This window comes from Nomascus leucogenys, chromosome 14, assembly GCF_006542625.1.
Source record: "Nomascus leucogenys isolate Asia chromosome 14, Asia_NLE_v1, whole genome shotgun sequence".
NCBI lineage: Eukaryota > Metazoa > Chordata > Mammalia > Primates > Hylobatidae > Nomascus > Nomascus leucogenys.
In genome coordinates, this window is record NC_044394.1 from 33,019,863 (window position 1) to 33,041,489 (window position 21,627).

At 39.6% G+C, this 21,627-nt stretch overlaps 1 protein-coding gene across 4 annotated transcripts in view; it reads right to left on the minus strand.

Moving 5' to 3' along the window:
- Window positions 1-1,689: 1,689 nt before the first annotated feature.
- CNRIP1 (cannabinoid receptor interacting protein 1) overlaps window positions 1,690-21,627 on the minus strand; it is a 36,684-nt gene continuing 16,746 nt past the window's right edge. For 3 of the 4 annotated variants that reach the window (XM_030827946.1, XM_030827945.1, XM_012501115.2), the window contains one exon: window positions 11,411-12,421. In XM_030827946.1, the coding sequence (XP_030683806.1) occupies window positions 12,257-12,421 (165 nt within the window). In that variant the 3' untranslated portion in view covers window positions 11,411-12,256. Of the gene's footprint in view, window positions 2,888-11,410; window positions 12,422-21,627 lie in introns of those variants that run through there. The other variant, XM_003262480.3, reaches the window with a different exon arrangement.

Consider the following 21,627-nt stretch of genomic DNA (forward strand, 5'->3'; position numbering starts at 1 on the left):
CTTTGGGAGGCTGAGGTGGGCAGATCACCTGAGGGTGCAAGTTTGAAATAGCCTGGCCAACGTGGTGAAAACCCATCTCTACTTAAAAATGCAAAAATTAGCCAGGCGTGGTGGTGGGCGTCTGTAATCTCAGCTACTCAGGAGGCTCAGGCATGAGAATCTCTTGAACCCAGGAAGCGGAGGTTGCAGTGAGCTGAGATGGCACGACTGCACTCCAGCCTGGGCAACAGCACAAGACTCTGTCTCAAAAGACAAACAAACAAAAAATAGTCTTTGTTATTATTAATGACGGATAGTGGCTAATATCCATTTAATAGCTAATATCCTATGCATGGAATGTTCCTGATTTTCTTCTCTAGTATTTATTGGTGGCTCAACTGACTACTCAGGGAGTGTCAAATACAACTGTATAACCTTGGTCAATTTCTTCTTGGGTTCCATCCAAAGACTATCTCTGCAAACTGCCCCTGCTGGAAGTGACGGGGTTTGGGGGTGGGGTGGGGTAAGGGGGTGAAGAATCATGCTATACTCAGTGAGGATTACAACCAGGAGCATGTCTTAGCCAAGTCAGAGCCACTGCAGGCACCTCTTGGCTTTGCACCTATTAGGACTGAGTAGCGTTGCGTGTGCCAGGCTGGCCCCGTGCGTATCCGTACGTGAGTGTTTTCACTGTGTCCCTTCTAAACTATGGAAACTCCAGTATTGGGAATCTCGTTTTGGAATGAAGTGTTGTTTTCATACAAAGGAAAATACAGTAGCTAGTTCAGACTATTCCATGATATAAGAGGCAATATACTCTGCTTAAAAGGAAAAAAGCCCCCAGAAGTGAAATCACAAATGCTGCATTATCATGGGTTGCAATAAACGTGGATGTGTGTAGAAAGAGGATGTGGCAACACTTTTGTCTCCTGCCATGTCAACCGAGGTGATGGAAAACATGACAGCCTAAAATAATTAAAAGTAAGTGGTTGGAAAGAAAAGCCAGTCTTGGAATTAGGGAGAACAGGTAAATGGTGCCAGCACAGTTTCATTCTTTTTGTGCATGTGATTAAAATTTGGATTGGGAATATCATTGTAAAGTGGAGAGCTTGAGAAATATCTAGATATATGTGAACCAAACTGTGTGCAGCTTATATTGATGCAGAAAGAACACTTTTTTACACTTGTAAATGTTTTGATACAAATTAAGTATAGAAAATACTACATGTTATATTGAAGGAGAAAGAAAAATAGTCTGTGGACCTTGACCCCTAAGCTCTGAAGACACATGCTAATAATAATTGGCCAAGGTAATTTGTTTTACTCTATAAAGTTAAGAAGTTAAACCCACATGCAGGTGTCTAAAATTTGATGGATATGCAGATGTCATGGATGAACACAGGAAGCTTAAAAGCTGTCCAATCTGTCCTGCCACTAGTACCACCTAGTGGTAGCCAAGAAGATGTGTAAGCATCTTTTTAAAAATTGCTTTAAAAAATTTTAAAAGCAATACATCAATAAAACTCATTGTTTAAAATAATTGAAGCATGCACAAGAATTCAGAGTAAATTGTCAAGGGTCCTTCAATTCCAGTATCTCCCAACCCCACTCTTCTTCCTTATTAATAGTGCCTTTCCTATGCACTTCCTTAAATTTCAGCCTCTCTCCTCCATTTTCTCTCTCTCTCTCTCTATGTGCTTAACATTTTGAAAACATAAATGGAATCATTTAATCATATATTTATGGGTGATGTTTTTCACTTAACAAATATCTTTAAACTTATTCTCTAGCACAGTAGAAACTATTGCTAATGGGCCCAGACACTAGGATTTGCTCATAAGCTCAAGTATCAGGTCTGCTTTCAGATTCTGAGCTGGAAGAGTTATCTGGCTATTGAAAATGCCTTCCCTGGATGAGGTTCTTGACTCAGACTAGCCTTTATCAGACATGGTCAGCTTCCCACCTCCTCCTTCCCTCCTGTAATCTCATCGTCTGTTACTCCACCTCAGAGACCCCAGCTGCCATCATCCTCATTTAGCTTCCTCACCCCTCGCCACTGCAGAAGACTCTGTTCTTATCTCCTGCCTCCAAACTGCCTCCAGGAATATTGCTTCATAACTCAAATATCATTCTATCATTTAATATTTAAAAACTTCCTCTGGTTCCCACTTTCTGTAGAACTAAACTTAAACTGCTCAGCATGTGTAGAAGGCTCCTCATAGCCTCGCCCCAGCCCATGCCTCTCTCTTCCCTATGCTCCAGCCACACAGAGTTTCTTCTTCCAGAGCGGATCATCTATTTTCACATGCCAATACCCTGCAGTACCTTCTCTGTGCCTGAAAGCAGCTCAAATATCATCTATGAAGCTGCCTCCAATTCCCACAGACTCCTCCTCTATGCTTTAATGTATTTTGTATTTTTTCTAGTATAGCACTTGCCTCATTTTATTGTAATTATTTGGCTGTAAGCAACTTGATTACTTATCACACTCCTATTGCCATCTCCTGCCCCCAGGGGACCTGGCACATGAATGCTTATTGAATGAATAACTGAACTTTAATAAGAAGGGGTACAGTGAGTAAACCCTAGGGTAGTGTTTTCCAAACTTTAATATGATAAGAATCACCTAAAGTGCTTAATAAAATGGAGATGCTTTGGATTTACTCTCAGAGAGTTTGCTCAATTTAACAGGTCTAAAAAGGTAGAGTTTAGGAATCTACATTTTAACAAGCATCCCCAATAATTCTGATGGCCTTTGAGAAGCCCTCCCCTAGAATGCAAAGCAAATAATTTGGAAAAAAAAAAAAAAAGAACATTTGTTCCTCATGATGGCACACATTGAAGAATGTGCTTATTCTTCACATTCACATGTAAGAGAGATCTCTTGGGGTTGTTGTTCCAGGCACTCCTGAAAATAAATAGATACCAGAATAAGTTTGAGAAAACCATAGTTGCCTGGGTGCAGTGACTCACACCTGTAATCCCAGCACTTTGGGAGGCCAAGGCAGGCAGATCTCTTGAGGTCAGGAGTTCGAGACCAGCTGACCAACATGTGAAGCCCCATCTCTACTAAAAATACAAAAATTAGCCCGCTGTGGTAGTGGTGCACCTGTAGTCCCAGCTACTTGGGAGGCTGAGGTGGGAGAATCACTTGAAGCTGGGAGGTGGAGGTTGCAGTGAGCCAAGATTGTGCCACTGCACTCCAGCCTGAGTGACAGAGTGAGACTCTGTCTCAAAAAAAAAAAAAAAAAAAAAAAAAAAAAAAAAAAAAGAAAACCACAGTGAAGCGAATTCCATGAAGACTATAGAGAAGCATCAAGCTCTGTGTAGGGGACTAGGTTGTTTCTTTGTAAGGACAATTGTCGTCAACTCCCATATGTTTGTTTTGTTAAAATAGCCACTATTTAGCCAGGCCCAAGCTGTTTTCACTAATACATTGCATTTGTGTCAAGCTTCTCTTTGGATGTTCTCCAAGCATTTTAGCAGCTTTAAGCCTGTCTTCTCTTGTTCCCTGAGGGAGGAACAAGCACAAGTTCACGCCAACTCATTAGAGAGGCATTGCTCAAGAGCAGCTCCTGGGGCACCAGATGCAGGCAGGAGCGAGGGAGTGGGATCCCTTCCAGCCCCCTCCCCTCTGCGCTGTCTCATTTTCCCCACCCACCCTCCCAAATGCTCATTATTGTCTTCAGCAGGTGGCTTCCACCCCTGCTTTCAAGTCTGCTCAGAAAATCTCCCTCCCAAGATAGATAAGCTCCAAAAAGATTCACAGGTTCTACACAATGCAGAACTGCCAAAGACCACATTGGCCAAAGCAATGCCTTCATACAATCAATCTTCAGGGATTTTGCAGAGACAATGGTAAACGTGGATTAGGCTTTTGATCAGAAGGCAGAATATTCATGACGAGCCTGGGCAACATGGAGAAACCCATCTCTACAAAAATTAGCTGGACGTGATGGTGGCCGCCTGTGGTCCCAACTACTTGGGAGGCTGAGGTGAGAGGATCACTTGAGACTGGGAGGTCAAGGCTGCAGTGAGCCAACATTGCACCATTGCACTTCAGCCTGGGCTGCTACAGAGCAAGACCCTGTCTCAAAAAAAAAAAAAAAGAAAAAGAAAAAAGAAAAGAAAAGAAAGAAAGAAAGAAAGGCAGAACCTTTAGCAGCAGATGTCCACCAGAGGTATGTGTGCACGTGTGTGTACAGACATATGAATTTTAATACATGTATAGATTCATTCAACCACTGCCGCTATCAGGATACAGAACAGTTCCATCACCCCAGAAAGCTCCCTCCTGCTACCTTTTTGAGTGTATCCAAGCTTTATTTTAAGGCTTTAATCTTATAAAAATCTCCAGGGAAAGGTGAAATGCTATAGAAAATTAAATATAGTCTGTGTTCAATTGTTTGAAGAAACTTGTCATTCAGGGTTAGATTATTTCTATAGGGTGAGGACAAATTCCCATTACCTATATAGGTACTTAGGTTGTCTTTTCAGGCAAATTTGGTTAGCTATCCCCTCCAACCCTGTCAAGCAGGAGCTATCTAGCCCAGGATAGACTCCCTGAGTGGAAGCCTGATGATTTAAAGTTATGTCTACCATACCCATTATTTTTAGACTAACAATAGGAATCCAAAATCATTAGCTTGTAGCCATGAAAATTCTGAAAATAGACTCTCAATGTGGCCATATGAATTACATTTCAAAGTGTAACCATCTAGATTTGGGGAAATTAAGGACCTTACACATACACACACACACACACACACACACACACTCATATACACATTATATAGATCTACTTCACACCAAACACAAGTATAAAAAATAAACTTGGAAAAGATAAAGATTCCAACTGGGTTTTGAGTTGGAAAAAACAACATTAGTATTTTAAAATATATGTTTTGTCAAAGAAAGTGACTATCTGATAAAAGTAAAGGAAAAATCAGCTGTTTCAGTTTTGGGAAATTCACAATGCTCCTATGTTTAGTGGGCTTGTTGAACTTTTCTGAACATTCAAAAAATATTTTTGTCAAATAATTTCAACATTTCAAATTCTGCTTCAAGCATGGAGGGAGGTTGCCGCTAACACCATTGTTACCTTTTGGGCCATGGTCCCCCTTGGGATGGTCATTTCAGTGGGAGGAAATACCCTTGGCTGTCAGAGGCCAAAGGTCTATAAACTTCTAGATGAGGGTAAGTGTGTTGAAGTCATACCGATTTGGATTTTCATTCTGTCTCCTCTACTCACACTAGCTTTGTGACCTTGAGCAGGTAGCCTAACCTCTCTGAGCTTAATAGCCTCATTTTAAAAATGGAAATCATATGTACTTTTCAGGGTGATTTTGAAAATTAAATGAAATCATATATATAAAATGTCTGCCATACAAAAGATAGTCAATGAATGCTAATTTTGTCTTTCCTTTCCCCATTTAATTCATCTCTCTACCTCCAAATACAGCCTCATCGAAACTAGGTCAGTCATAATTTATCTTATTTTTTAAGACCATGGAAGGAAAAAAAGATGGTTTAATCCTTCTCCTAATCCGCTTTGTGACTTCTAACTTTCCCTGGCAGGAAATGATTTCTTAGAACCAACTTCAAACCATTACTTTTTTCTTTTTGGAGAAGTTTTACTTTACTGTCTTCAGCAGAAAAGGAGAGTAGGTGATCTGGATTCCCCAGATGTGGATCAGGAAAGGCAAGGTTATGCTGAAGTTATGAACAACCCCAGAATCTCAGTGATGGTTTATAGAATAGTTTCTTGTTCATCTCTCCACCCTAAAAAAGCAGATTGATACAACATAAAGGACAGATAAGGGATAAAGCAAATATAGCAAAATGTTAACTGTGAAATCCAGGTGATAGATATGGGAATGTGTGTTATGCAAGTCTTTCAACTTTTCTATACATTTCAACATTTTTCACAATAAAATATTGGGAGAAAAGTTTATTTCTCACTTATGCTGTGGGTCCAACAAAAGGTGGCTAGGGTTCCATGCCGTATCTTCTCACTCCAGGGCCTAAGGTGATCAATCATCTTGAAAGTGGCTATTTGCTATGGCAAAGGGTAAGAAAGTTCTGTTGGCATTGCACAGACTGTTGGATAATTTCATCCTGAAATGACATGTGTCACTTCTGCTTACAACTCATTGGCCAGAGCTACCAGCACATGGCCTTAGCCCAGGCCATGGAGGTCAGATGCTATCATGTGCTTCAATGGGGGAGGGCTGGAAACATTTGGTAAGCAGCACAAGTGATTACCCTGATGAAAATAAACAACTTCATAAACTTCAAAGAATAACATACTTTAGGACTATCATTAATAATACAAATGTGACAAGGCAAATTCACTGGAAGCAACGTCAGTAAAAGAATTCAGAAACTTTTTTCTTTCTTATCCACTTTCCTTCTTTTAGTCTCCTTTAAAAGGAGCGGGAGAACTAACCCCATAAAGGCTAACAGATTGCAAACTTCTTGCTGGTTGGTTTGCAGCCGGCCAGCCAGCCAGCCAGCCAGCCAGCCAGCTCTTTCTAGAATCTCATCACCTTTTTGTTGAGTCAGCTCATTTTCCCTGAGTCAGTAAGAAGATGTGGAAGCCGTCCAGAGATCTTAAGAAAAGCAGAAGTTAGGTTGAGGGTGGTAAAGCTTTTCAGAAATAGGATAATAAAATATGTGAGTAAACAGTATTTCAATATTTTTCTTGACTCAACGTTTTAGAGGAGTCAGGAAAGACTTCATAGTGACATTTAAGCTGGCACTCCAAGGCGTTTGCAAGGTAGGAAATGGAGTAGGGCGTTCCAAGCAGAGGGAACAGGCCATGCAGTGGCAAGGAAACTACTTTGGACTTGGTAGATCTGCAGGAGAATAAGAAATTCAATGTGACCAGAGACTAGAATGCCTGTCAGGATTACTGTTAAAGTACTAGTGTAGGGCCAAAAATACTGTATTTTTCATTTGTTAGCAAGTGGGAAATGAAATACCCTACTTGTTAAGGAAAAATTTTAGTCTTACCTAGTGCTCTAACAGTAGTTAACATGGCTTCAAAGAGAGAAAAGATTATATGCAAGTAATTTGCTATAAAGAGAACTATAGACAAATGAGTTTCTAGCAACTGAATACTTCTGTTTGTTGGCAACAATTGTTGGCAACAATTAATATATCCACAGTAACTTTCTTTGGGAAAACAAGTTACCTATTAGGCTGCAAATAAATTAAGGCAAAACTACCAGGTTATAAAAACAAACACTGCAGGAGAGTGGGCAGGTAATGAGGTGATTTTAAATGAAATACATTCGTCAAGAGAACAGTGATGGGGAGAAGAAAAGGAGCTTTATGTGTGATATATCATTTAATCCTAACACATGTTGTGAAGTGAATGTTATTACCACCATTTCATAAATGCGAAAACTAAAGATCAAGTAAAGCAGCTTCTTATAAAATGAGCTGTTTAAATTTGAGCCTTATTTTTGAATCTTTGAGACATTTTTCCTCTGTAAAATGGAGACATGACACATCTTGCCTACCTCACAGGGCTGTTAAGAGGATTAAAAGAAATAACAAAAGAAATCGACATCATTCTTGACCTTGACCTTTTTAATCAGAAAATCTTAAGTTTTCTGATTCTGTCTTGATGTTTGTATATTCTTCAAAACTATGTCTTTATATAGGAGACTTAAGATGCCTGTTTGTGGAAAAAGTCTTTCTAGCATATCTTAAAATATACTATTTTAAACTATTTTTAAATAGTTGAAAATGTTACCTTTCCAAGCATCAAAATGGAGTATAACCTTTGGCCATTATCTGAAATCCATTCATGGAATATTTTAGGAAAATAAGGTTTATTTTTTAAACTCCTTTAATTTTTCTCTTGGCATTTTAAATAATTTTGTTTGAAAACATATCGCTCCTTTTCTTTTTCTTTTTTGTTTTGAGACAGAGTCTTGCTGTGTCACCCAGGCTGGAGTGTAGTGGCAGGATCTCAGCTGACTGCAACCTCCACTTCCAGGGCTCAAGAGATCCTTCCACCTCAGTCTCCTGAGTAGCTGGGACCACAGTTGCACACCACCACGCCCAGCTAATTTTTGTGTTTTTCATAGAGACATGGTTCGGCCATGTTGCCTAGGCTGGTCTCAAACTCCTGGGCTCAAGCGAGCCACCTGCATTGGCCCCCCGAAGTGCTGGGATTACAGGCATGAGCCACCATGTCCGGGCTCCCTTTCTTTTTTAATGAAATATACCAAAATAATGATGTTATGTGCCAGGAACTGTTCTAAAGGTTTAATGTACGTTAATTTATTCAATCCTCATAACCATTCTGCAAGGTAAATACTATTATCTCCATTTTCCAAATGAGAAAATTGAGGCACAGAGGTATTAAGTGACTTGCCTAAGACCACACAGCTAATAAACAGCTGAGCCAGGATTTAAATTGAGGTATTTTCGCCCAGAATCTGAACTTTTATTTTTTTTTATTTTTTTATTTTTTATTTTTTGAGAAGGAGTCTCCTCTGAAGCCCATGCTGGAGTGCAGTGGCGTGATCCCGGCTCACTGCAACCTCCTCCTCCTGGGTTCAAGTGATTCTCCTTCCTCAGCCTCCTAAGTAGCTGGGATTACAGGCGGGCACCACCATGCTGGGTAAATTTTACATTTTTAGTAGAGATGGGGTTTTGCCATGTTGGCCAGGCTGGTCTTGAACTCCTGACCTCAAGTGATCTACCCGCCTCAGCTTCCCAAAGTGCTGGGATTACAGGCGTGAGCCACTGTGCTTGGCGGAGAATCTGAGCTTTTAAACACTGAACTATGATACATTACTGATGATAATAGGCCCTCTTTCTAAATGAATCAGGAATATCATTATGCTTATCAATTTTTATTTGATATATACAGAAACTACTGTGGTTTAATACAGGATTATGTACCTACAGGATAGAGATGTCCCCATCTACTATTCTTTTGACTTACTTTGTCTGCTTTTTATAGTTTTCTCTGTCCTCTCTGAAAAAAGTAATATTTTCAGTATATCTACCTCTACAAATTGTCTTCTTCCCTCTAATGTTCTACTTCCAATTTCATAAGAGTCAGAAGCCAGATCACTCCACATGTTAGAATTGTGTCTAAAATAGGAGTCAAGAGGCCTTGAGAGAAGACCCAAGCCTTTAGTGAATGGACTTTGTGACATCTGTGACAGGGATCTTTATTTTTTGGCATGTTTTCTGTTCTTAACTGTGATCCAGATAGTTTAGATGGCTGGATAAGTGACTTCTCAGTAAGTGAGGTGTCACAAAATATAAACTCAAGGCATTTCTATTCTTCCACCTGTTCAAAAGTGTTTTAGTCATCATCATAATTGGAAGGATGGCCTAGTTCCTCAAGCTTCTGGGTAGCCATCTGATGCTTGGAGGTAGAGGGACGTGGCTACAACTTGTATAAAAATAGCCCTTCCAGATGGCTGAGGGGCAAAGTTACAACTCAGCAGCTCGATATAGCTGAGCACTCAAATTTTGGAGTAGGAGGAGAGCTATGTGAGAAGTAGCCAGAGAGACTGGGCTGGAGCCCAATCATAAGTAGAACAGTATAAGCCAGGAGAGATCACTTAACATGCAGATTAGCTGTTAAGTTTTTCTGTTACTTCATCTCCATCTCCTCCCCACCTCCCTTGATTCAACCTTACTTCTGGCCCTAAGGGAACACATACACATACAACATACACAGATATGCACACACACTCCCCCCCCGCTTTTTTTTTAAAGGAGTATAAAAGAGGAACAAACCATAACTCTTAAAAGGCTTCAGAATTCTACTAGTCTAACCCTTTGTTTTAGAGATAAGCAAACTGAGGCAGAGAAAGGTGTGGTGACCATCCAGGATGTGAGCAGGACTCCCACACTCCAGGTGCTCTGCCAGGGCTCATCTTCTGGCTCATTTGTGGGACAGTGATAACAGCTCAGCTATCCCAGGACATGTTTCCTCCGAGTCTGCCTTGACTCATTTCAAACTCTAAATAAAGGCTTTAGTTAAAAAGAAAAAGCATGGGCCCAGCTCAGTGGCTCACGCCTGTAATCCCAGCCCTTTGGGAGGCCAAGGCAGGTAGATCACGAGGTCAGGAGTTCGAGAACAGCTTGACCAACATGGTGAAACCCCATCTCTTCTAAAAATATAAAAATTAGCCGAGCGTGGTGGTGCACACCTGTAATCCCAGCTACTCAAGAGGCTGAGGCAGGAGAATTGCTTGAATCTAGGAAGTGGAGGTTGCAGGGAGATGAGATCATGCCACTGCACTCCAGTCTGGGTGACAGAGTGAGACTCCGTCTCAAAAAAAAGAAAAAAAACAAAGTGTGGATTATTGCAAAAGTCATGATAATGTCTCCACCCTCGACACAAATACTCAAGCTCTAGTCACTGGCTTGAAAACCTGTTTCACCAGTGAAAATATTTACTAATCAAATTAGTAAATATTAAGTTAAAATGTGTAGTTCCCACTTTTTATTTTAAACCTTTTATTCACTCTGCATTTCTATTGGATATTCTGGAAGAAAAGCCTCTGTAGTAAATCCATTGTTTTAAATATCTCAATGTCTGTTCAAATAATTGAGTGTTGGTTTTAAAAAATGGTGATTAGGAATGGGTTAGTACTTATGTTTTAGCAATTGTAATGAAGACTTTAAAAAAAAAAACAAGCTTATTGAGAAACATGTTATACTCCTTTAACATCATTTATGATCCCCAAAGGCAAGGCATTGCTGTTCCCTGGTGGCTGTACAGCATCACTGCAGGTAAGCTATTTGGAGGTAGAAAAGGTGTTGAGTGCCAGCCTTTCAAATTGTTCTACAATGAATCAACTTTTTAAAATACTCCCAGTAGCTTGCATTTTCTTATAAGAAGGGTTTACAGGTAGCAAAAACAAACAATCCCCAACCAACTTTTTCTGACACAATAGGATTTGTGCTGCCCAAGTAAATATTACATTATTGGAAAACAGCATGTTACTTTTCATGAGGAAGTTTATTTCCTTCTTACGGAATTTATCCTTAAACTGTATGGTATATGGGCTTTGTGCAAGGTGCTGGAAGTAGGCAAGGAGGCCTCAACTGTGATGTACACACACTATTAATAGCACCATTGCTCTCCTGCTACTGAGCCACGTAGCTCACCAACTGGGGAGGGGTCACCACAGAAAGAGTAAAGGAGAGAGATAGGAACAAGCATTTTTTGATTGCCCACCAAGCACCTGGGCCTGTGCTAGCCCTGTTAAACTTGGCTGGAGCAATCCTGCTAAAAGGTCAGGCTTGATTCATGAATAGGTGTGTTAATTCTACTCCGGATACATCCCCCTCATCCTGTAGCATAGAGGCCTGAGTGAAGCTGGCCTAGAGCAGGGATTCACCTGCTAGATATTTATTGCCCAAATTAATAATGCAAGTCAGGGCATGATTTTCAATGCCTTTATTAAGAAATATCAAAAGTTGATTACAGGTCCATATGCAGTTTTACAAAGTTCAAGAAGACTGTAGGGATGCCATCAATGTGCGTGTCTGAAGACTATGGAAGCTTGTCAAAGGGGTAACCCTACAACTCCTGTCACTTTAACAATGGTCCACAGCAATGCTATTCCCCCATTTCTACTAGGCTAGGCCATTGCACAATACCTTAAGCTACTTAAAATTTTGAGTTTTAATACGTTATAAATACGTATGTATTTGTCCTTCTAGTTTGTTATCATCCTTCCCTGAAAGAGCGGAGGTGTTTATAGGAAGCACAACATTTGAGTCCCATTCACTGCTGTTTGTACATTTTCACAAAGCCTGCTTTGAAAGCTGGCAAACACTGCAAGTTACATGTTACCATATTACACATGGGAGGACCCATACACATTGTTATTTTTAAATTTAACATTGAACAACAAAAAAGGAGGAATCACTTAACTTGGAAACAAAACACCATAGTCAGTGGAATGGTCAAGAGCAGGACAAGCCTGCCAGGTGCCACTGAACTCCAGTCACGAGTGGTCAAAAGTATGACTGAGAACAACTGGATGCAGGAACATCAGCACAAAATACAGATGGGAATATTCTCGGGGGTGGTACATCACCATCTTGTATGTGAGGGATATTGTGTCAGAGGGGAATTACACTTTCAAAATAACCAGGGCTAGTAGGTCATTAGTACCAGATGGGGAAAAGCAAAGGTGTGGCATGCCTTGTTTAAGGCCTGCGCTGGTTTATCTAAAAGTAGATTTCTGAAAAGATTGTCCAGCAGCATCAGAAAGAGCCACTTTCAGAGGAAGGACTCCTTGTTCACCCACATCAGACTGCGTGTCTCGTTGGGCTTGCATTCATACTCAATGACGGAGAAGGGGCTTCCCCACTGGCAGTGATCCCGCTTGTGGTAATTGTAGAACTTGACTTGCCACACCGTCTCGAAGGTCCCAATGTCTGTGAACTGAGGGAAGAGAAACATGCCTGATAAAAAACCTCATTCTGCCACGAGCAATAGATGAGAGCTAACATTAGTGACGTAGCTCCCGGATAATCAAGCAGACCCGGTCCAGTTTCTCTTGGTCTGCAAGGCTCGGAAGCCTTTCCTTTAGTGGTCTAGCTCCCTCCTTTATGATGGGACATATTTTCCTAAAAAGCTGTCTGCAAACCATTCTTGTCTATAAAATCTGATTCCCTTTGCAAATGTGCCACTTGCTATCATACTGCTTTTAATAAAAATAACTCCAAAGTTTATCTTGTTTTTCAAGTTTAATTTTTTGAAAACTTAGAATTGTAAAGCTTACTCTAAAATGGCCCCTGCTGGCCAGGTGCAGTGGTTCACGCCTGTAATCCCAGGCTGAGGCAGGATGCTAGCTTGAAGCCAGGGGTTCCAGAATCGCCTGAACAACAAAGCAAGATTCTGTCTCTAAAACAAACCCCCATGTTCACCCACGAAATGGTCGCTGCTACAGAAGGGGAATGGCCAAGGGAAGAGAAGGAATAAAGTTTACTGGCTTTTCTCAAAATACAATGGTACAAAACAACCTATCTACAATACATCTACATAAGATATAATTTCCATCATTAGTTTCAATTCCAAAGAAAAATATTTCATTCAAAGTGATAACCAAAAACATTTCATTGGAAGTGTTTAAGGCCCTATCTTAACTATTTTAAAATTTTATTATTATACTTTAAGTTTTAGGGTACATGTGCACAATGTGCAGGTTTGTTCCATATGTATCCATGTGCCATGTTGGTGTGCTGCACCCATTAACTCGTCATTTAGCATTAGGTATATCTCCAAATGCTATCCCTCCCCCATCCCTCCTCCCCACAACAGTCCCCGGAGTGTGATGTTCCCCTTCCTGTGTCCATGTGTTCTCATTGTTCAATTCCCACCTACGAGTGAGAACATGCGGTGTTTGGTTTTTTGTCCTTGAGATAGTTTGCTGAGAATGATGGTTTCCAGTTTCATCCATGTCCCTACAAAGGACATGAACTCATCATTTTTTATGGCTGCATAGTGTTCCATGGTGTATATGCGCCACATTTTCTTAATCCAGTTTATCATTGTTGGACATTTGGGTTGGTTCCAAGTCTTTGCTATTGTGAATAGTGCCGCAATAAACATACATGTGCATGTGTCTTTATAGCAGCATGATTTATAATCCTTTGACTATTAAACATTGAATACTTATAAGTCAGGAGTCCATGCCTACATCTTGGGCTTAGATTATACATTATCCAGAACCATATTTGAGTATCTACTATGTACCTTGCATGTATAAAAATTTGTATAAGGCAGGATTGTTGCTCTTAAGAAGTTTGCATTCTACTTCCAGAAGGTAGGCCTTGTAAATCACTGCACAGAACTCTCCTGAGGTATAAAGTACACATTTCTCTTGCAGCTGAGAAGAGTACATGGAATACCCTGGAGGCCACTGGGCAGATGCTCAAGTGGCCTGCAGGGTAGCCTGACCCTGCTACTGCCTTCTGGAGCTATTTAGGGGATCTGGCATTAAACCACATGATGCCTGTCGTTATTTTCTCCTCTGACCCTCCCCTGTCATGGGAGGGGACAGGAACTGACTTGGCAGGATTCTTAGACTTGTCTGGAGCCAGAAGACGTGGACACAGGAAGGCAGTGAGCATTAGGAGTCTTATGCTTCTTGCTGATACAGGAGGAGGGTGATCAGGTGCTTCCCAGATAGCTTTCCAAGATGCTCTCAAAATTATATCTTGCACCATTGCCTCATCCTGCTAATTTGATCCCAAAACAAGATCTAGGCTTTCCTTTGGGAAATTCGCTTGATTTGAAATAGTGGATGATACACGCGGAGTCCACAGACCTCCCAGGTATGAAAGTGAATTACCTCTTTTTAGAGAGTCATGGCTTAAAGACCTATATAAGCATACAGCAGCTTTATTCACAATAGCCCCAGGTTGGAATTGACCCAAATGTTTATTCACCTGTTGATAGGCAAATTTTGGTATATTTATAAAATGGCCTTTTGCTGAACAATAAAGGAAGACATGCTGATTCAAGCAGCAACAGGGATGGATCTCAAAGACATGCTAAGCAGAAGAATCTAGGCCCCCAAAATACATACTGTATGAATCCATCTACATAGTGACAGAATGTAACCACTGACAGGAAACATCTGTAGTTATCTAGGGCCTGGGGTGAGAAGGGGAACTGATGCAAATGTGCAAGAGGGAACTTTTTAGGGGTGATGGAAGCATTCTCTATCTTGATTGGGATGGTGGTTACATGGCTGTACATATATGTTGGTCAAAACTAATTGAACTCTATGCTTAAGATGAGTCCATTTATTACATGTAAACTATACCTCAAAGTTAAGAAAAATAGAAATATCCATTTTTAGTGAGCTATAAGAAAACAGGCATTCTAAATGCTGCTAATGGGAATTGAATTCGCCTTTTGGAAGGATCCTTTGTATGAAGTTAAAGGTGTGAGTACATTCAGGCCCAGCAATTCCATTTATAATTTATCTTAAGAACATCACAAAGTTTAGAGTAGTAAACGATGCAACACTAAAGGTCCATCTTTAAGGCACTATTTCTGGCATATCTATATAATGGAATACTATGTGGTATTTTTAAATGTAAAGTATTTAATACAGTTTTTATTTTATATTGTTACACGAACTAAGCAGAATACCATGAAGAACATGAAGTATTAATTCAATTAAAATTATACTTGGCTGGGTGCAGCAGCTCACACCTGTAATTCCAGCACTTTGGAAGGCCAAGATGAGAGGATCGCTTGAGACCAGGAGTTTGAGAATAGCCTGAGCAACATAGTGAGACCCTGCCTCTACAAAAAAGGTTTGAAAATTAGCTGGGTGTGGTGGCACATCCTGTGAGACTGAGATAGGAGGATTGCTTGAGCCCAGGAGTTTGAGGCTGCAGTGAGCTATAATCATGCTACTGCATTCCAGCCTGGGCAATAAAGAAAGACCCTGTCTCAAAAAAAAAAAAAATGTATATATATTGTGTGTGTGTGTGTGTGTGTGTGTGTGTGTGTGTGTGTATTTAATGTTAGAAATCCTGATGGACTGTTTTATTTTCTCCTATGTTCTTTTTTTAATTTTTATTATATTTTTGAGATGGAGTCTAGCTCTGTTGCCCAGGGTTAGAGTGCAGCGGCACGATCTCGGCTCACTGCAACCTCTGCTGCCCGGGTTCAAGCAATTCTTCTGCCTCAGCCTCCCGAGTAGCTGGGATTACAGGCGTGTGCCACTACGCCCGGCTAATTTCTGTATTTTTTATTTTATTTTGAGATGGAGTTTTGCTCTTGTTGCCCAGGCTGGAGTGCAGTGGCACGATCTCAGCTCACTGCAACCTCCGCCTTTCAGTTTCAAGTGATTCTCCTGCCTCAGCCTCCCGAGTAGCTGGGATTACAGGCACCTGCCACCACACCTGGCTAATTTTTTTTTGTATTTTTAGTAGAGATGGGGTTTCACCATATTGGCCAGGCTGGTCTTGAACTCCCGACCTCGTGATCCACCCACCTCGGCCTCCCAAAGTGCTGGGATTACAGGTGTGAGCCACCACACCCGGCCCGATTTTTATATATATATTTTTTTAGCAGAGACGGGATTTAACCATGTTGCCCAGGCTAGTCTCGAACTCCTGATCTCAAGTGATCCACCAGCCTCAGCCTCTCAAAGTGCTGGGATTACAGGCATGAACCACTGCACCCAGCTGATTTTCTTCTATATTCTTATTTGTATTTTCAAAATTTAATGATTACTTTACCAGAAAAAAACATTAAACCAAAACTGTATTTCCCAAAAATATTACCAAATAGTCATTATCCTTAATATAAAGGACTATATGCATTATTAGTAAGTACTACTAGGAACATTGGAATAAAAAATTGGAATGGTTCATTAAAAACAAAACAAAACAAAACAAAACAAAAACCATAGGCTGGGCGCAGTGGCTCATGCCTGTAATGCCAGCACTTTGGGAGGCCAACATGGGAGTACCACTTGAACCCAGGAGTTTAAAACCAGCTTAGACAACATGGTGAAACTCTGTCGCTATAAAAAATTAAAAACATTAGCTGGGCATGGGAGTGTGTGTCTGTAGTCCCAGATACTCAGGAGGCTGAGGTGAAAGGATCGCTTGAGCTCAGGAGGCAGAGGTTGCAGTGAGCTGAGATATTGCTACTGCATTTTAGCCTGGGCAACAGGGCAAGACCCTGTCTCAAAAAAAAAAAAAAAAAAAAAGGAAAAAATGACTAGCACCTGCAAAAACATTCAAATGTAATTAGTAATTAAAGAAATATAAACTTTTAAAGAGATACTATTCCTCTAACAACTTAGTGACAATTTCTGAATACCAGAAACAATCTAAGCATCCAACATTAGGAAAATATGAAAATGGTGGCATATCCATATGATAAACTTAAACAGCCATTAGGAATTTAGGGTTGTCGATGATTCAAGGAAATGCTTAGAACAATGTTAAAAGGAAGATGAACTGGAATGGTTTATATACATTATGAGCTCAAATACGTAAAATAAGATGTATAGAAAAAATGAAAAATATTACCTTCTAAGTAAAGAAATTGAATTTTTCTATCTTTACTCAGATTTTTTTCTACAATAAGTGTTACTTTTAAAATCAGAAATTTTTTAAATGGTGAAATGGATTTATCATCTTACAATAATATATACAGCCTGCAAGCCCAAGGGATTTTATAAATTCTATTAAAAATATGTACATTCTAATGAAATTATGACTTTGTTCACAATAGGTTAGTGGTGGTATGTACAAATCAAAATCTCATTTTATAATTCACCAAGACTTTTAAAGAGGACTTAGTATTATTTTTGACCAGCACTAGGCATTGCAACTTTAAGTGCAACTGAATTTTACAATTAACATTTGAATTCCAAATTATAAAAATATTTTGTAATAAAATATACATTGAAATATAAACTTTATACTAAAAATATTTTATAATACTTTTCAAATACCAGCTAATATTTTGAAGGAAGCAGCTTAAAATCATGCTAGGTGAGAGAAACAATACTGAGATTTTTATTTTTTGAAATAAAAGTTGGTTATAAAAATAAAAAGCCCACCAAGCTGAGTACAACCACAGACAAGAAAAACATAAGGCTTATGTCTAAAAAAATTTTAAAAAGTCTCAATCTAAGAATTGTCAGTAACAAAGGAGACCAAAGTTAAAATCTGCTGATAGCAACAGTCACAGCTAAAGATATATTTAAGTGTTCGTATTAATATTTCAAATTTGGTTTATTAATGTTGGACCTAAGGTCACATTGAAGTAAATGTAACTGCTGCTAACTATGCATATGTCTTCCTCTCCCCCATGCCCTAGCTGTTTATACTTCTCATTAGCCGTCTTCCTATTCTTTCTTTTGGAGCTCTATTTCTTGGGCCTCTAACTACCTAGCTAGAATTTCTTCTTGTCTGGCTAGGAACAGATGGGGTCTTGAAAGCTGACATTCTTCTTAAAGAACAGGAACAACTATACAGGTTCTTCACTCCCTCCCCGCCCATCTGTCCCTTCTAAGGAGAATCTACCCAGGCAGGCTCCTGGGTAGTACAATTTATGCACAGGTATAATTCTGTATATTTGTATAACACTCTATTTTATGTGATACTTTCACATACATCATTCCACTTTAATCTTGTGCCTGGTTTTATTATCTCCATTTTATGGACAAAAAAACTAAGATTCAGAGAGGTTAGATGATTTGCCCTCAGTCTAGACTCCAAAGCCAACCAATGATAGGAGCAGGACAAGAACCTAGGTCTCCTAATTCCTAGCTAGGAGCTATTTATCACTGTACAAAACTGCTGATATAAATGGTTATAGTGGACAGTTTTTTTTTCTCCCTGAATGAGAAATTACATGAATTGTCACAGGTAGAATGCTTTAGGGCATTGCTATGGACTGAATGTTTATGCCCTCCTTCAACCCCAATTCATATGGTGAAGGCTAAATCCTAACTGTAATGGTATTTGGAGGTAGGGCCTTTGGGAAGTATGAGAGTCATGAGGGTAGAGCCCACATGAATGGGTTCAGTGCCATCATAAGGGACATGAGAAAGATGATCTCTTTCTCTGCCATATGAGGATACATCAAGAAAGTGTCTATGGACCAAAAAGAGGGTCCTCACCAGACTAATGCCTTGATTTTTGGACTTCCCAGCTTCCAGAGTTCTGAGAAATAGATGTTTGTTGTTTCAGCCATCCAATCTGTGGTATTTTGTTTTAGCAGACCCAGTGGAGGCAGACACTCTACCTGGACATTTTATTTGCTGTAGTCTTCTTACGAGTTGCAAGCCTGGTCCACTTTTTACTTCACAAGTAATGTGGAAGAGAACACATCTGATTCCAAGGAGAGGAGACTCATCTCTTGTCCTCAATAACAAATGAGGAATCCGAAGAGCTTGTTTTAAACAATTTTGGTGGTCTTACAACCCACTGGCATAGAATCTCCAGTGTACTTCTTTCTATTCACCATGCCACCTACTTCTACTGCAGACATGAAATTAATCAAGATCACTTAGAAATCCATTGACTTGGGAGGACAGAACAATCTTATTCATAGAAACATGATGTTACTTTATTAGTAAACAAATTCAGTATAAATATGCATCTGTGACTTTTAGTGTGGTGTGACCTATCAATTTCCACTGAATTTCAAGCCTTTCTATTCCTGAATTGTTTGAGGTTTTATTAGTAAATGTTTCCCATTTCTCTTCACTAAATAGGATTAAAAGTTCTAGGTCTTATAAAGTACATTTGTCTTTATAAGAAACTGTTAAACTTTTCCTAAGTGATTGTGCCCACTTTATATTCTCACCAGCAATGAGAATTTCAATTGCTCTATATCCTCTCCAACACTTGGCATTGCCAGTCCTTTCAATTTTAGCCAGTCTGGTGACTGTATAGTGATAAGACAAAGAAAGAAAATAAAAAGGCCGGGTGCAGTGGCTCATGCCGGCAATCCCAGCATTTTGGGAGGCCAAGGCAGGTGGATCACAAGGTCAGGAGTTCAAGACCAGCCTGGCCGAGATGGTGAAACCCCATCTCTACTAAAAATACAAAAATTAGCCGCGCGTGGTGGTAGGTGCCTGTAATCCCACCTACTCTGGAGGCTGAGGCAGGAGAATCGCTTGAACCTGGAAGACGGAGGTTGCAGTGAGCTGAGATCACACCATTGCACTCCAGCCTGGGCATCAGAGCAAGACTCTGCCTCAAAAAAAAAAAAAAAAAAAAAAGAAAGAAAGAAAAAAGAAGTAGCAGAAATCAATGAATTAAGAAAAACTATAGAGAAAACAATGAAACTAAAATCTAGTTTTTTTGAAAATATCTTTAAAATTGATAAACCCCTAACAAAACTGAGCAAGAAAAAATACGAATATTAGGAATGAAAAAGAGGACATCACCATGGATCCTACAGACCTTCAATTAGGAAAACCTTATGCTAATGATTTCAACAAAACGGACAAGTTCTTCCTTGAAAGACACAAACTATGAGTTGACATCTACCTAATGAGGAAACTGAATTTGTAGTTAAAAATCTCTCAGGCCCAAATGGCTGCATTGATAAATTCAGACATGTAAGGGGAAAAAGCCACCAATTCCACATAAATTCTTTCAGACAGCAGACAGAACAGTTCTCAAATAATTTTATGAAGCCAGTATTGCCCTAATTCCTGACAAAAATATTACAAGAGAAATTACAGACAGATTCCTCATGGGCATATATGTAAAATTTGTTTATAGTTTTTATTTGCTTGAAGTATTGGTAAATCAAATCTAGCAATATATACTGAGAATAATACATCAAAACCAACAGGGATTTATCTTCTGAATTCATGGGTGGTTCAACATTTGAAAATCTACCATATTAACAGAATAAAGGAAAAAAACCATATAATCATATCCATAGATGGAGAAAGAGCACCTGACAGTGCATCATTGATTCTATTCTCAGCAAAGGAAAGTTTTTCAACTTCATTAAGGGGCATTGACAAAAAACCTATAGCTAACTTTATCCTTAATGGCAAGAGACTGAGTGGTTTCCCTGTCAGATGGGAAACAAGGCAAGAATATGTGTTCTTACTGCCCCTATTCAGCATTGCATTCCAGGTCATAGCCAGTACCTTAAGGCAAGAGGAAGAAGAGGGCGGTGGGGAGAGTAAAACGGTCTATCCAGTGAACAACTGTGTCTGCTAAAAATACTAAGCAATCTTAACGAACAGCCAGTAGAATAAGTGAATTTCGCAAGGCTTCAGGATACAATATTAACTTATAAAATTCATATTGCATAAAGAAATATGCCAGCCCTGAACAATTATTTTTATTATTTCACCAATTTTACATGAAAGTTGACATTGTATTACTTATCAATAGTGAGATAAAACCATTTTTCATATATTTATTGGCCACTTGTATTTAATTGCCTATTTATATCTTTTGCTTATTCTTAATTTCCTACATCTTATGATTATCTCTTACTCATTTCTAATAATTTGTTGTATAAAGTCGTAGCTTTCACCAAGTACTAGACCAGACAGCTGTCACGAGGACCAACTTCTATATTTGGAAGGCTATTTCCCTCCACTCACATATACTCAGCCTCATTACCACCTCATATACCTCCCTGCCTTCTTCCTCCAAACTCTCACCAGTCTCCCAGTGAAAAGCGGGCCAACAAAAGGGATTATGATGGTGATTCGTGCAGATAGACTCTCTACCTGGCCTTTCTCCTTGGAGGGACTGATTGGGAATTAGTCACACTGCTCTGTGAGATGGAGTTTGAGAGGCATAAAGTTGGGTATCACGTTATTAGCTCCCAGTACCAGGGCCTCTAGAATTATCTGAAGATCATTGCCATTAATCTAAGTCAGATGGCATTTGACTATTTCCTGACTTCAGTGGCCACTCACAGCTTCAGCAGGCAGTAAAAGGCTGTGAAGTGTCATTGACAGTAGCTGCAGTGTCACTATGGGCAGTGGCAAATCAAGGCAACACAGCTTAGGAGACTATACAGTTACGAATGATTTTTTCACCAGTTCACTTTGAAGTGTGATATCAGAAAAGAACAGTAACATTTCCCCCAAATAGCCAGTTACCCCAGAATCATGTATT